The 16,850-nt window shown below is 36.7% G+C and overlaps 1 protein-coding gene across 4 annotated transcripts in view; it reads right to left on the bottom strand.

The window, feature by feature from the left end:
• The window catches only part of VEGFD (vascular endothelial growth factor D), an 81,971-nt gene that overhangs the window by 19,728 nt on the left and 45,393 nt on the right, over positions 1–16,850 (bottom strand). For all 4 annotated transcript variants that reach the window (XM_072614310.1, XM_072614312.1, XM_072614313.1 and 1 more), the window contains 3 exons: positions 6,659–6,869; positions 3,350–3,540; positions 1,198–1,346 (listed from right to left, as the gene is read on the bottom strand). In XM_072614310.1, the coding sequence (XP_072470411.1) occupies positions 1,198–1,346; positions 3,350–3,540; positions 6,659–6,869 (551 nt within the window). The remainder of the gene's footprint in view (positions 1–1,197; positions 1,347–3,349; positions 3,541–6,658; positions 6,870–16,850) is intronic.

Here is a 16,850-nt window from a genome sequence, read left to right as displayed (position 1 = left end):
CCCTACTTTCCTCTTTGGCTCCACACGTGCTAAGAGAGAGCTTTCTGGCTTCCTCAATCCTACTTAATCTTCAGCCACACAGTTTGCATCTCAATACCATGCTGTTAGGTAACTAGGTGTGCTCCAATCCGGGACGACCTCGAGGGCAGGGAGACTCCACCCATAAGGTATTTCCGGGGGAGAGGCGGAAATACCCGAGCTAGCCGAGCTAGCTCAGTCTGACCTTCTCGAACCCCGCTGTTCATGGAGGGCCTCGTAAGACTCTAAGATTTAGAAGTCCCACTTTTACCTGCCCGAGACTGTCCACACGGAATTGAGCTTCCAGTCCCAACATGTATCACTGAGGTAAAAAGGAAGAGGAACATACTCAAAGCTGATAGATACACTGACTCCCTGAACTTGTATTCAAACTTACAATGATGAATGGGTGATTTAACAAAAACAGATCATGGATTACCCTAACCAATGTAAGAAATGAGAGACACTAATAAGAAAATAGCAGTCCAAACGGCAACTTTCACCTTCATCCCAAAATTGAAGACTACTAGATGAATTAATAAAATTAGAGAAGTAACATTAATATAATAGGTACAAATTAGAGAAGTAACATTAATATAGGTATGTCAGAATTTTCCTCACAATCACCCTGTGAAGTAGATAGTTTATTCACTCCATTGTGAGATAAGAAATAATAAGAAAACTATCATTTTGTCTTAAATTTTGAGACATCCTGCTACAACAATAGGCAACCTTTTCTTGGCACTTTTGAACTCCTAAAATATAAAAACTTAGCTTCATTTAATCTATTTCTTCTTGGACTCAAGGCATGTTTGCCAAATGGGAGGCTGGATTAGCATTTTACAATTCCATAAAACTATGCACATATATTTAAAAAAGGTACGCTCAGTGTTAGATATGTAAAGTCTCTTCCTAACAATGTTGGTGAGGCTGGCTGCAGTTTGCATCTAACACCTTATAAAGAAAGGAGTTAATGTACAGCAACATAGTTAAAGAGTAGGCAGTGCAAATGGAAATAATCTAGAAGGTAATTGATAAAAGAACAACACCAGAGCTTGAAGAAAAAAAGAAGACTAGTATAATGCATGTTTGTTGAGTGCTGACAGAAAAATCATGCTGTACACATAAGACTTTGGAAAAAGAAAAACCTAGCAAAATTAAGTAGAGTAACTGTCTTACCGATCCTCTTCAGGGATTTGGATGGATCTTCTTATGATGGAATAGGGGTGGTGTTGAGTAGTTGATAAACATTTACACCCTGTGTGGTTAGCAACCTTAACTGGTACTAATTCAGGTACAGTTGTTAAAGGCACTGTTATCTCAAAAAGCTGTTGGAGAAAAAAGATAATGATAATAATGCATGCTTAATTATATACAAAGTATTTTAATGACTACCACATTCTGTATTTTGGCTTGCATTCTCTTATGCCAACTGAATACAAAACTACAACTGAAGTAATGTGGACACAAGAATAAGTTGGTGAAAGGAGCATGAAGCATAGGGTTCTTTTCCCAGCTCTGTCATGGTGTGAGTTTTGTCAAATTGCTTAAACACTTCATGCCCATTTCCCCTGATTAAGCTGGAATGAGGATACCTGATGCTGCTTTACCAAGAGAGTCTAGATAGAATAAAATGAGATACTAGATATCATTGTGCTTTAAGTCCATTAAGGAAGAAAGTTGAAGTATGATTTTGTTGTCTTCTTAATGTGGTTAAGGGAGAAAGGCTCAGAATTTTGGCAAATGGTTCCATCAAAGAATGTGACTACTTGTAGAGCAGATCTAGAAAATGCACAGAGAAGTTTGAACTTCCATCTTATGTGTTTTTAGTTTCCATTTCATATGTTTCTTGGGTTGGAATGTTACTCTTGACATGATTTGGCTGTTGCAAGACCCTCATCAGGGATCTTCAGTTTCCTTTTCTCTACAGTGGGGTGAATAATACTTGTAGTACCTATCTCACAGGATGATTGTGAGGAAAGCATTCTGCTTTACTTATTGTATTAATGTTACTTCTCTAATTTTATTAATTCATCAAATATTCTACAACTTTGGGCTGAAAGTTGTTGTTTGGACTGAATTAAAATTTTCAATTATGCATACTTGTAAAGCAAGTATAGGACTTTGTATAGTTGTATTACTTTAAAAAAAAAATTTGAGTATGACTTTTTAAAGTATCCAGCTATTTACTAAGGAATGGAGCAGCTAGGTGGTACAGTGGAAAAAGTGCTGGGCCTGGAGTCAGGAACACTCACAATCATGAATTCAAATCTGACCTCAGACATTTATTAGCTGTGTGACCTTGGGCAAGCTATTTAAACCTGTTTGCCTCAGTTTCCTCATCTGTAAAATAAATTTGAGAAGGAATGGCAAACCACTACAGTATCTTTGCCAAAAGGACCTCAAATGGGGTCATGACAAGTTGGGCATGACTGAAAACAACAGGACAACAAAAACATTTACTAAGAAAACCAGTCTTGGGCCAATAGCTGGGACATACTTATTATTGCTCATAAAACATGTTATTTATTCCATTCTGTTTTTAATCCTAGCGTGTTTGTGCAAGTTTTCATGTATGCTACAAAAAAATCTATTTTAAGACAAATGAACTAATTACTGTCATGTTGTATAAGCTTTGTTTCTGACAATTGCAGCTTAGAATACTGAGGGCATTCTTCTAACTCTTGAACGGTAGAGGTCAGAATTTTCACAAATATCTCACATCATGCTATATCATATTGTTCCATTGTGATTTAGATACAGAAATTTCCCCATTCCAACTACAAAAAATATATGAGTAATTTGATGCATTAGTATCATATAAAGTCAGAGTTCTATTATTCCATTTTGGTACAAGTGTTCAGATGAACAAATGTGCTCAGTTTATATAGAATTTTATCAGAATATCAACTTTCACAGAGGAATTAAGAAAACATTAAGAAAAAAGATTATATAAGAGCATGACTGCAAACATAATAATAATAAAAGGTTTTAATTTGATTTTAAGCTTTTCGGCATCATGTCTCTTAACTAAACCACAGAGTCGTTACCATGCAACCTCTCATTTTTTTTCTCACCACTAGCATTAGCAATGTTGGTTGGTTCCACTGGGCAACCTTATAGGATTGTCTTTGAAAGACCCTTTTTTCCTTGGGCTGATATTATTTATTATTATTATTTATGAAATATATTTATTTATTGACCAGACAATGCTAGGTGTTATTTATTATGAATCCTTTCACCATCACATTTTTGAGTCATTAGCATCATTCTCTGCTTCAGGGCATCAATGCTTGCATTTCTTTATAGGGATCTTGAAAATTTGCATTACCTGTTTTGAAACATATGATGTGCTTGTATTTATACAAAGGAGGCTCTCTTCATTGCAGCAGCCTCCACACCGGAATACATTAACACAGGGGGGCTTAAAGAAAGTGTTAGTGCTTTTCCCCAGCTCTTTGGCCACTTCCACACAGGTCTCTCTTGGAGTGCATTGAGTTCTCTGCCATTCTTCATCTATGACTGAAGAAAGAAAATTCATTGAAGACAGTAAATTAAGTAACTTTTAGTACTACAATGTGAGCCGTAGCTATATTAATGATATAATTTTCAGGTTTCCAATGTTCATCTCTTTCATTTGTTGATTAGTTTATATGATCAAATATTTTTTTAAGGGAGAGAGGGAAGGTCTTTCTCACTAGCCATTTATGGTGAGGCAGTGGGGGTTGTTGTAGGTACTGGTAATTATTTCATTTTCCTTTGGTGAGAATCATCCAATCCATTTTATAACTACACAGTGTCCATCTGGAAAGGCTGATTAGTGAGAAGATAAAAAGCACATTGAGTTGAAGGGCATTTATTAAGAACTTGACAGGATCCCAGCCAGAGACAATTGCTTCCATTTTGAAGTCAATCATGGCATGTATTCATAGGCCTATATAGAAAGGCATTTCTAATGATAATGTCATAAAAGGGTCGTATTTTGGATAATGGACAATGAATAGAAAATTCAGCACACCAATTTTTTAATACATCTGTGTAAGTTGCCTCATAATGAAATGTTCTAGAATCATGGTTCTAAATGACAATGAAATGAACACTTAAAGACAAAACAGTGTTCTATCTATGCTAACTAAAATCAAGGAGAAGGGGAAGGAGAAGAAAAAACTTTTGGCAATAAAAAGGAAATTACTTTCCTGTAAAATAGAAGCCACTTTGCTAGCTTTTGTTAGATTTTGACACTTAGGTATTCAAATATTGTATAAACTTTGCTTTTGGATCTGTATATTTTATTGGAAAATATTTGATCTTTACAATCAAGTTTCAGGATGTAGACTTTTTTGAACCTATTCTATTTTTATTTTTATATCTTTGCCCATTTACATTATTCTATTATCAGAATATTGTGGATAGAGTACTGGGCCTTGAGTTAGAAAGACAAATACAGCCCCAAAGACTTACTAGCTTTGTGGGCAAGTCACTTAACCTCTGTTTGCTTCAGTTTCTTCAACTGTAAAATGGTGATAATAATGGCATCCACCTCCCAGGGTTGTTGTGAAATAAAAGGAGATAATATATCCAAAGTGCTTAGTACATGCCTGGCACATAGTAAGCACCGTATATGTTAGCTGTCATCATCATCCTATATGAAAATAATACTCATTCAACAAAACAAACTGCTCATGTTTTGGTTGCTAAGAGAAATGATCTCTTCTCTTGGGATTTTATAATCAGAGAATAATTCCAAAAACCCTAAGATTTCTGTTCAAAATACATCACTTTGGTAGACTTCTCTAAAATAAGACTGACACTAAAATGACTATTTCTAAACCCTCTTTTCTCAGTCTCTTTCTTTTCTTTTCAATATGACCTAATTTCTCCCATTCTGGGTTTCCGCAATCCCCTAAAACTTAAACTACCAGATATTTGGCAAACTGTTAAATATCAGATATGCTACTGAGTTTACTCTGACTTTGTTGCATTGTTTTTTTCCAGTTGTGTCAGTATCCCTTTCACATCATGAGGGTTAGGGGAACCTCATGATCTAGAAAATTTGTGTAAAATTTTTTGACTCTCCCTTTGTACCAGAGAAAAAGTCTGGATTATTATGGTACTAAAAGATTTTAAAATGTTGATATTATAAGATGCTATACATATATTTTATGAATTTCTGAGTTTCTAAACTTTTTCTGTGTCATCTGCTGGCCTTTACATGTCATTTGTGGCTTCCACAAAACTTCCCCCAAATTCTAATTTAATTTCTCGTGCTGACCTGTGATATATCAAAACCCACGATGGAGAAGGTCATGATATGTAAGAAATAACTGTATTTTCTCCCTATCTAAGTACATAGACCCCCCTGAAATCCATCGATGGACCTTTTAGGGGGTCTATCTTGTAATCATTCACCACTCTTCTCCTACCAAGAAGAAAAAAATAACTGAAGGATAGTCATTATAATAATAGTTTTGAAGCCTGACCATTTTAAGTTTAAGTCATAAGAGAGTGGATATGATTGTAACAGTCAATATGAGAGAAACTTCTGTTTAGTACCATATAAGCATGGCTTCACAGAATGGAGAAAGTACTTGACTAGAGCATGTAACTTTCTCTAGTAGACACTTCTGCTGTCTTACCAGGTTATCACTACCATTGTAGAATGGATCCATGGAAACACAAAACTATCATTTCAATGCAGGCAGTAATATTAGGAAAAGAGATTCTTCCTATTATACCACACCTAGGAGCTTCAGGTTTCAACTTTGGCATTCACTAGTGAGAGGGTAGCCAAGACTCTTACCCTTTCTGAATTAGAGTTTCTACATGGTTTGGAATAACTAACTCTCTCAAACTTTTAATGAATAATTTCAAATGGGAGAGCATACAGGGTGTCCAAAAGTCATATTGAAGTTTTAAACTAGACTTTCAGGACACTCTGTGTATATATGTGTGTACATACATATGTATATATTGTATATATGTATATATTATATATAAATATGAACAAATCATTTAGCAAAGTGCTATAAACTACATACATAGCATAAAATATATATGTATACTTATATAGATATATGTGTGTCCTATAAAATTCAGCTTATTGTTATTTAAATGATCTTATTTTTTTAGGTTGGAGTTTTTGTTCTTTGGCTGTCATGAGTTCATTTTTGTCATAATTTATCATTATCTATTATAATGTTTCTTTCTGTATCAACTTATTTTTCTCAGTGGAGGTCACAGACTGAAGGAAAATCAGAAAACTATATCTAATTTATTAGCCCCCATATAGACACTATAATACACCTCACTAAAAAGCATAGGTATTTCAGTTCTACTTTTCAATTTTTTTTGGCTTTATGTTTCCTAAATATCACAGAGTTAAATATTTTTCTACATTTGGCCATCTTATGCTTTTGCTGTTGAATCATTAAAAATCACTTTTCACATATTCCCATTTAGAATAAATAAGGAATCATGATTCAAAATCAATACTTCATCAAAAAGAGAATGACAAAAGATCCTTATTTTTAAAAATCATTCTTATACATGTCTACCTGTTTTACTTAAACGTAATGAAACAGATGGTATAGATGATTGATGCCAAAAATTTGACAAGAGAGAAGCATAACCACACGTCTACCTTTAAGTGTTTCAATGTCATAAAACGTTGCCGCAAATCTGGTGGAGCGATGGGATGCTGAGCGGGAATCCATGCTAGCTAAGCTTTTGAGTTTCAGTCGACATTTCCACAGCTTCCAATCTTCAGAGTGTGTGATCCTGAGAAGTTCCTCCAAGCTAGATGCAGCCCGGATCTGCTGTTCTGAGCGCTCTAACAGTGACTGAGGAGCCCGCTATAAGAAAAGTGGATTTTTTAAAAATGTTACTCAATTTTCAGTTTTCCTTGATAACTTCAAATAACTATTATCACTTTAGAAATCAAAGAAATCATAAAGGATTCCAGGAAAAAACAAGTAAGTGCCAGAAAGCTGTGAAGTTTTATTTCTGGTAATTCTAACTTTAGATATATTTGCTCATCAGTTATTAACATGATATTGTACTTTCAACCTTTCTTCTGAGCTACTTAAAGCATTGAAAAGTGTTATTATCCCTTTGTGCAGATTCCATTAGGGTGTTTGACTGATGCAACTTTCATTATATGTCATTACTAGTCTTCTAGAAATCTACTTTCACCATAATGGGAAGTTGAATCAGCTGAGCACATGCCAGATTGACATTTTTGTTGTTGTTGTTTCAGTTATATCTGACTCTTTGTGAGCCCAGTTGGGATTTTCTTGGCAAAGATACTGGAGTTGTCTGCTATTCCCTTCTGTGGCTCATTTTTTACAAATGAGGAAACTGAGACAAACAGGGTTAAGTGACTTGCCATGGGTCACCCAGCTAATAAATATCTGAGGCCTGATTTGAACTCACAAAGATGAGTCTTCTGGCTCCAGGCCAGGCTATCTATCCACTGGGCCACCTTGGAGCCTCTTATCTGTTCTTAGGCCCTATAATTTTCATAGAAATGATTTTCATTTTATTTTATTTTTTAGTCCTGACCCATGATTTTATCTGCATGGTGAAACTCCCAGGATGCAGACTTACTCTACTAGTGCCATTTGGCAAATGTGTTACTCAGGCTCTTACAGAGTTGCCTGGGAGCACTGAGAAGTGAATTAAATGACTTGCCACAAAGCTGCCTTGTGTCAGAGGTGGAAGTACAATCCAGGCATCTTCCTAACTCCAAGACCAGTCCACTATTCATGACATTCTGTTGCCTCTCTTGGCCTGCTGTTGTTGTTTAGTCATTCTTCAGTAGTATTCAACTTTCTATGACCCCATTTGGGGTTTTCTTGGCAAAGATACTGGAGTAGTTTGCCATTTCCTTCTCCAACTCATTTTACAGATGAGGAAACTGAGGCAAATGGGGTAAAGTGACTTGCCCAGGGTCACAGATTTGAACTTAGGAAGATGAGTCTTCCTGACTCCAGGCCCAGTACTCTATCTACTATACCCTCCAGCCACCCTTGACTCTATTTAGCTTTTTGAAAACATTTCCTTGTTCCCTTAAGATTAATTTTCTGGGACATTATTGATATATACCACATTGGCTAGGACTCAGTGGATAGAGCATTGGGCCTAGAGTCACAAAGAACTGAGTACAAATCCAGCCTCAGACATTTATCAACTTTTTACTTACCTGGGCTAGTCATTTAACCTCTGTTTGCCTCAGCTTCCTCATCTGTAAAATGATAATAATAGCACCTACTTTCCAGAGTTGTTGTGAGGATCAAATGAGATAATATTGTAAAGTTCTTAGAACAGTGCCTTGGCACATAGTAGGTACTTATAAATACTTGTTGCCTTCCTTCCTGCTTTAAATTTGTTATAAGGTTACATGAGAAAATAGAATCATGAAAGCTTCTTTTAAGGTAGCTTAGAACAGTGGGAAAAGCCCTGCACTGGCGCCAAGGAAAGACCTGTGTTTAAAAAATTACCCCTTTGAAACTTGCTGGATTTCACTATGTGACTATGGGAAAGTCACTTGATTGCTCTTAGCCTCAGTTTCTTGCAGAATTAAAATAACTATAGAATGAACCTCACAAAATTATTATGAGTATCTACTGAGAAAGTGTAAGTAAAGAATTTCACAAATCTTACAGGGCTCTAGAAGTGCTGGTTATTATTAATGTAAAGGTGAGACTCTGCAGCATCATTTTTGTGCAATACAAATTCACAAGTTCAACAGAACCATCCCACGTAAATGGCTGCTTTTGTGACTGTCCTAGAAATAAGTTTATTCATTTAAATTTATGTGGTTTTCCTCCCACTCTGGAAAAAAACTGAATTGGAAGTCTACATGTGGAAATCACTGGAAATGCAAAGATGAAACCCAGTCTATTTTTTGATATTAACCTTCAGTCTAACAGAAGAATATATGTGTATAAATAATTATAATACAAGTTCCAATGAAACAAGTGTGTGGAATGGAGATAGACAAGAGATTAGAATGGAAAAGGGGCCACTTCTGCCAAAGAATTGCCACTATCTTTACTACTACCTGTCCTCAGACTCTGGTAGGGACAGCCCAAGTTTCAGTCCCTGCAAGCATCTACCAAGGAATAAACCCCTAAGGAGAGAGGAGAAGCCTGCCTTCCCCACCATCCATGCCAACTATAGACTAACATCAATAAGCAGGTAAGAAAGACCAAGAACATTCCCCCAACCCCAACTCCAACTCATCCTGTTTCTAGCCTTTCCACATGTGCCATTGTTCTGGCAACCCCTTAGAAGAAGAAGCTTGGTAACTGCTTCTGCTGGTGTTGCAACTCCCACATCTTTAGCAGGCCTAGCTCCTGAGCTATGAACCAGAAACTGATGTTTTCATTGCCAAAGCCTTTGGCATCATCAAGTATTTCGAGATCAGACACTGATATAATTTTCAGGAAAACTTTTTACTAAAGAGGATGCCTTATCTATCTGCCTATCTGCCTTACCACACTCTTAAGAAACACTGAGCCTTGCATCTGAATTGCACCTAAACCTTCTTATAATGTGTTACCTCCCTCAGAATTTGAACCCATGAGAACAGGGTTTGTCTTGCTCGTATATCCAGTGCTTTCTACAGTGTAATTGCCCATAATAAATATTTAATACTTCCCCCTGCACACATTCATTCATTCCTATCTGCTGGTAGATCAAGGGAGGATTCAAGGATTCTGATCCAGAAAATGATTTTGGCAACTATATGAATGATGAATAGGAAAGGGAAGAGATTAGAAGCATACAGACCAGTTGAGATTATTGCAATAGACTAAGGGAATTGTTTTGAGGGTCTAAATAGAGTGATAGTGGTAGTAGAAAGGAGGAAATGGATATGAGATAATACAGGATATAAGAAATAATACAAAAGGACTTTACAACTGAACAGATGTGGGATGGAGTAGTGGGAGAAATGATTATTTTCCTCTTGTATTTAATAACTAATTTTTGATTTAGGACCAAAGATTTCTCTCTTTCTACTTACTCATTCAGAAATCAGCCCCTATAGGTTATTCAGGCAGACTTGAGTAGCAGGGCTGCTACTGAAAGGAAGAACTCAGATCTATTCAAAAGATAAAGTTAGGTGAATTTATGCATTCTGATTCGTGTTTTAGTCAGAGAGGTCTTGGAAAATGTGAATTCTCCCTTTTGTCTGACTGGTGATATGGATACAGATAATGAATGTTCTTTGACCAAAACTGAGTGATCCTAGTCACATCTCCCAGTCCCTCATTAGAATAAGCCCACCTCTCATTATAATATTCATTCTTCACATTACTTGTTAACCAATCAGAGTTGATTTCTACCCTCAGGAACACCTACTCTTCAAAGGGCATATAAGTATTGAGTGGACTCTTTGAGGGATGTTTTGGTCTAAAAGAGATGACCAAATGACCATCCTTTTATTAGAAATATGCTAGGATTATTAATGAAATGATTAATTACCTAGAAATTTTATCTCTTGAACTTTTATATGTCACAATAGGAAAAGGAAGAATCAAAGACAACTGTGAGGTTTTGATCTTGAGCTATGGTGAAAACGGTTGCTCCATTATCAGAAATAAGAAATTTGAGAGAAGGGGCAAGTTTTAAGTGTTAAAGGATAAGAAGAGCCTAGATTTAAAGCTAAATGGGGGAAGAAGCAAGTTGGGAGGGAAAGATGATAAATTCTGTTTTAGATGATCATAGATGTAGTACTGAAAGGGACTCTAAAGGTCATTGAGGCTAACCCCCCCCCCCCATTTTATAGATCAGTAGCTGAGGCCCCAAGCTAGTGAGTGAGGCCACACAGGTAATAGGAGGCAGAACCAGGCTTTGAACCCAGGTTGTCTGACTCCAAATTCATCACTTTTTCTGGAGAAAAAATTGTGAGTCCACTTTTGAACAACTTGAGGAGTTGATAGGACATCTTGGTGAAGGCATTTAACCAACAGTTTGAAATTCAGTCCTAGAATTCAGTCAAGAGGTTGTCCTGAAGATAGATTTGAGCTTCATCTCTATAGTAGATTATTATGATTATTAAATTATTAAATTATAATTATGATTATTAAAAGTCATACATTTGAATGGAATTACTAGTGTAATATAGAGGGGAAATAGGAGTAAAGACAGATCCTTGAGGGATATTCATTTCTAGGGTACAGGAAAGAGGAAGGAGAACCAGAGGAGAAGAGAAAAAAGAAGTCAGAGAAACAAAAAGAAAATGAGGAAAGACTTTTATGGAAACCAATGGAATAGTCAATAGTACTGTATGATCCAGAAAGTCAAAGAGGATGAAAATTAAGAAAAGACAATTAATTTTGGCAATAGGAAATAATTTTTAGAGACTTCTTTCACTATAGCATTCATGTTTTCTTCTCATAATCAAAGTCTTACATGATATAAAAACCATGTCTTTAAACGACATCCACCTCAGATTGCACTGGGCTAAAGAGAATGAGTTGTGAAGAAGCAGAAGCCCCAGAAGCAAACAGTTTTGGAAGTCTGGCCATGAAAGAGGAAGAGAGGATAGAATAATGGCCTAAGGTGATAGTATGACAAAAAGCCCCTCCCTCCCTCCCTTCCTTCCTTTTTTTCCTTCCTTCCTTCCTTCCTTCTTTTCCATCTTACTTTAGTTAATAAAAGCCTGGCTCTGCCCAGGACCTAATGCACAAAGTTGGCCAAGAGTCTCGTATGTCACTTTTATGATTCTCAGGTCTCCCAGAACAAGATGGCAGCTAGATGGCATAGAGGATAGAGCTCTGAACTTGGAGTGAGGAAGATCTGAGTTCAAATTCTGCCTTGGTACATTTTTGGCTATGAGACTCTGAGCAAATCATCTAACATCTCTTATTATCAGTTTTCCCATCTGTAAAATGAATAGATTGGTCTTGATGAAACTTGATGAGTCCTTTCCAGCTCTAAATCTATGATCCTATGATCTCTGATCCTGTGGGTCCAGAATTTGGACCTTTTCATTACTGAAAAAGGAAAAGGAAAAAAAGAGTCTGTAAAGAATCAGGGGCAAAGTCAGGGGCATGAAAGAAAGAAAATCAATATGAGGTTTTCAAAACAGAATCTTAGAACAGCCAGAGGCAAATGTGTATATTAATTTAAGTAGAGGAAGATTAACAGTGGATGGAGATAGAATAGTCCTGGACCAATTTTTCATTCATAGCTAGCTCAGAGCTCCTGTGGTCCTTTAAACCTCTATGGGAAGATCTAGTCCTTCCCAACTAGTGTCTCTAATAAGTATCCACCATGGAGAGTGCTTCAATCTCATTCCTGAATAGGAGGCAGCAATATCTGTGACAATGGCAGAGAGTAAGCAATAGAATGATAGAAATTGCTAATGAAAGAGAAAGGGGAGATGACTGCTGGAGGAAAGGTCCTCATTGGTGTGAGATAGTATCAGTTTGTAGTGATCGCCTTTGCTGATTCATCTTTCTTATCTTATATGTGGTTTCCCCATCCCCACATGTCTCTATGTGCTTAACGTTATCTCTATGGTAATTCCTTGAATAATTTCATCTATTTCCTTAGCTTCAATTATTACCTCCATTCATGTTACTTCCAAGTCTACATGTTCAACCACAATATCTTCCTTGAACTTCAATCTAGATTGCCTGCTAAACATCTTTGGGTATTCCCCCGGCTACATCAGACTCAACTCATCCAACATGAAATTAGTGTAGGGAGTGCTGGACTTGGAGTCAGCAAAACCTGGATTCAAATCTTGTCTGGGCTGGTCCCTTCCAGAAATCTATCATCTCCCCCCATTCAAACTTTCCTTTTTTCCCAATGTCTGTGTTTTGGTTGAGGTCACCAATATCTTCAAAGACAACCAGATAAGTCAGTCAAGAAGCATTAATTAAGCATTCACTACATGCCAGAAGCTATCTTTGACTTCTTCCCTTTCCCCTACCCCTGCCACACATCTGATGAGTTGTGTCAAATCCTGTTGGATCTGTGTCTTTCTCTCCATTTATACTATTACCACTCTACTGCAAACTCCTCTGATATGAACTAGTGTAATTGCTTCTTAACTTATGTCCTTGTCTCTAGTCCTCCCCTGACCCTTCCTACAGACTATGCATCCTTTACTCAGCCACCAAGATAGACTTCTCAATGCATGCACACTCATATTCACAAACTATCAGTGGCTCCCCCTTGCTTATAGAATAAAACATAAAATGCTCTACCTGGAATTCTTATAAACATGGGTATTTTAAATTCTGTGATATGGGGTGAGGTGGATGTAGTTTTAAGATATGGCTTTCATATTATGTAAAACTTTGATTATGAGAAGAAAATATGGCCCCTCCTCATCTCTAATGCCATGTGAACATATATTCTCATTTGTGCCTGCCCACGACAATGACACAATTTTTGAGATTTAAGTTTATGCATGATCCTGTCTAATTCTGGCCCTGGTAGCCTTCCTCTGCTAAGTGCAAGTCCACTTGATGTATTGACTTCTTTGGACTTTTGAAAAATGGACTAGGAAATAAGTTACTCATCTTTACCACCTCCAGAAGAGAAAAAAAAAAAATATATATATATATATATGTATATATATCTCAGAAATTCCAGGTCTTGAGCCAATTCTCTGTGTAAAATTCTGACTTTATGAGTATCAACCAGTTAGGTGGAGCAAATAAAGATGATAGAGTTTAGAATCTAGAGTCAGGAAGCCCTGAGTTCAACTTGAACCTCCAACACTTACTGGCTGTGTAATCCTAGGCAAATTACTGAACCTCTGTCTGCCTCAGTTTTCCCAAGTGTAAAATAGGGATCATAATAATACCTAGATTTCAGAGTTATTGTGAGGATCAAATAAGATTAATTTTAAACAACTGAGCTCAGTGCCTGATACATGATTAAGCTTGTAATAAATGCTTATTAAACAAAAGAACTTTGGTGGGGCAAGATGATGGAGTAAACAGTAAACTGCCATAACTCTCCCATATTCACCTCTAAACAACAATAGCACCCCCAAACAAATCCTGGAATAGCAGAATCAGCACAAAGATGGGGTCAAACAATCTTTTAGCCCAAGAAACTTCAAAGATCAGCAGGAAAGCTCCATCTCACTTGGGTAAAAGGGGAGCACAGTCCAGGACAGGAAGCATCCCAGGAAGCCAGCAGCAAGGCCCACCTCAGAAAACAGTGGAAGATTGGTGTGGTGGAGCAGGCAAACATCAACACCAGGACACCCCACCTGTCTCAACATAGCCAGGGAAACAGGTAGCCTCCAGTTTGGAGAACTTCCATGTGCTTTGGCATAGTCCTGGGCAAACAGACAGTTGCCAGACCTCCATGAGCTTCAGTGTAGACCCAGGAAAATGCAAAAACACCCCACTAGCTTCAACACATAGCAGACACTAGCACTACGACCCTAGTTCTGCACCAGGCAAGCTACCAGACCCTAAGGCTTCCAGCAGCACCAGCCACCCACCATTACCACATCCCCTCAGCATAAACAGGAGGCTCCCCCATAAGCCTCAAGGCAACATCAGTGTAGAACCAGGTAAACACCCAGGGCCTACAGCCCTTAGCACAAGAGGCTTGAGAAAGTGCTCTTTCTCCCCTGAGAGCAGAGCTCAAATTTAAGAGAAAGGAAAAATGCTAAAAATGTTGAGCCATAAACAACAACAAAAAAATCCAACCATAAGACAGTCATTATGGTGACAGGAAAGATTAAGACACAAACTCAGAAGAGGACAACAATGTCAAAGCAACTATGGGCAAAGCCCCAGACAAAAATAGGAAGTGGTCATAAGCCCAAAAAAGAATTCATGAAAGAGCTCAAAAAGGAGCTTTAAAATCATTTAAAAGAGATAGAAGAAAAAATGTGAAAAGAAATGAAAACACTGCAGGAGAATTATGAAAAAAGAATGAACATCTTGGGAAAAGAAAACAACTGCTTAAAAATTGCAACTGGCCATTTGGCCATTGAAAAGAAAGTACAAAAGCTGAGGAAAGCAACTCTTTAAAAGTTAAAATTAGCAAGTGAAAACTAATGACTCTATGAGATGTCAAGAACCAAACAAATTTAAAAGAATGAAAAAATAGAAGAAAATGTAAGAGTCTCATTGGAAAAACAACTAATCTGGAAAACAGATCCAGGATAAACAATGTGAGACTCACTGGACTACCTGAAAGCCATAATCAAAAGGAGGACCTAGACAGCATCTTTAAAGAAATTATCAAGGAAAACTGCCCTAATGTCCTGGAACCAGAGGTCAAAATAGGCACTGAAAGAATCCATTGGTCACCTCAGGAAAGAGATACCAAAATAAAAACTCCAAGGAACATTATAGCCAAATTTCAGAGCTATTTGATCTGGAAGAAAGAAGAAAATAATGAAAATGACCAGAAAGAAACAGTTCAAGTATGAGGGAGTCACAATCAGGATTACACAGTACTTAGCAGCTACAACATTAAAGGATCAGAGGTCATGGAACATGATATTCTGAAAGGCAAAGGAGCTAGGACTACAACCAAGAATCACCTACCTTGCAAAATTAAGCATAATACTTCAAGGGAACAAATTACCATTCAATGAAATTTAAGGATTAGGATTTCAAGTTTTCATAAAGAGAAGACCAGAATTGAACAAAAAACTTGATCTCCAATATCAAGATCCAAGAGAAGCCTAAAAAGGTAAAAAAAAGAAAAGGATTCAAAGGAGTTGAACTATTTACATCTTAAAAACTATACCAATAATAGTACAGCTAGAAGGGATATATAGACAGATATAAGGATACATAGACAGGTATAAGGTGAATTGGAGAGAATGACATAAAAAATTAAGGGATAAAAAGAAGGAGTACACTGGGTGCAGAAGAAAGGGAGAGGTAGAATGGGGTAAATTATTTTTAGTGAAGAGGCAAAGGGGGAGGGGGAGTACTGATAAAAGAGAGGGCAAACTAGGGGAGGTGGTCAACAAGTAAAACACTGTTGAGGAGTGAAAATGTGAAAGGAGAAAGAGGACAAACTGGAGGAAAACTAGGATGGAGGAAAATATACATAACTATGAATGTGAATGGAATGAACTCTCCCATAAAATGGAAGTGAATAGCAGAATGGATCAAAAAGAAAAATCCAACAATATATTGTTTACAAGAAATATACTTGAAGCAGAGAGACACACATTAAGGGTAAAGGTAAGGGGCTAGAGCAGAATCTATTATGCTTCAGCTGAAATTTTTAAAAAAGCAAGGGCAGGAATCCTGATCTTAGACAAAGCAAAAGCAAAAATAGACCTAACTAAAAGAAATAAGGAAGAAAACAGCATCTTACTGAAAAGATACCATAGACAATGAAGTAATATCAATACTAGACATATTTGCACCAAGTGGTATAGCATCCAGATTCTTAAAGGAGAAGTTAAATGAGTTACAAGAAGAAATAGAGAGCAAAACTCTATTAGTGGGAGACCTCAATTCAGAAGTTGATAAATCTAACAAAAAATAAATGAGAAAGAAACTAAACAGGTGAAAAGAATATTAGAAAAGTTAGATATGACAGAGTTTTGGAGAAAACTGAATGGGAATAGAAAGGAATATGCCTTTTTCTCAGCAGCACATAGCACCAACACAAAAACTGATCATGTATTAGGGCATAAAAATCTCAAAATCAAATATAGAAAGGTAGGAATATTAAATGTATTCTTTTGGATTATAATGCAAAAAGTTGCTTTCAACAAAGGGCAGTGGAGGAAGATAGATTAAAAATTAATTGGAAGCTAAATAATCTAATCCTAAAGAATAAATGGGTTGAAGAAATCACAGAAACAATCAATAATT

Source organism: Notamacropus eugenii, chromosome 5, assembly GCF_028372415.1.
Source record: "Notamacropus eugenii isolate mMacEug1 chromosome 5, mMacEug1.pri_v2, whole genome shotgun sequence".
Classification (NCBI taxonomy): Eukaryota; Metazoa; Chordata; class Mammalia; order Diprotodontia; family Macropodidae; genus Notamacropus; species Notamacropus eugenii.
This window is presented reverse-complemented; position numbering and strand designations above follow the sequence as displayed.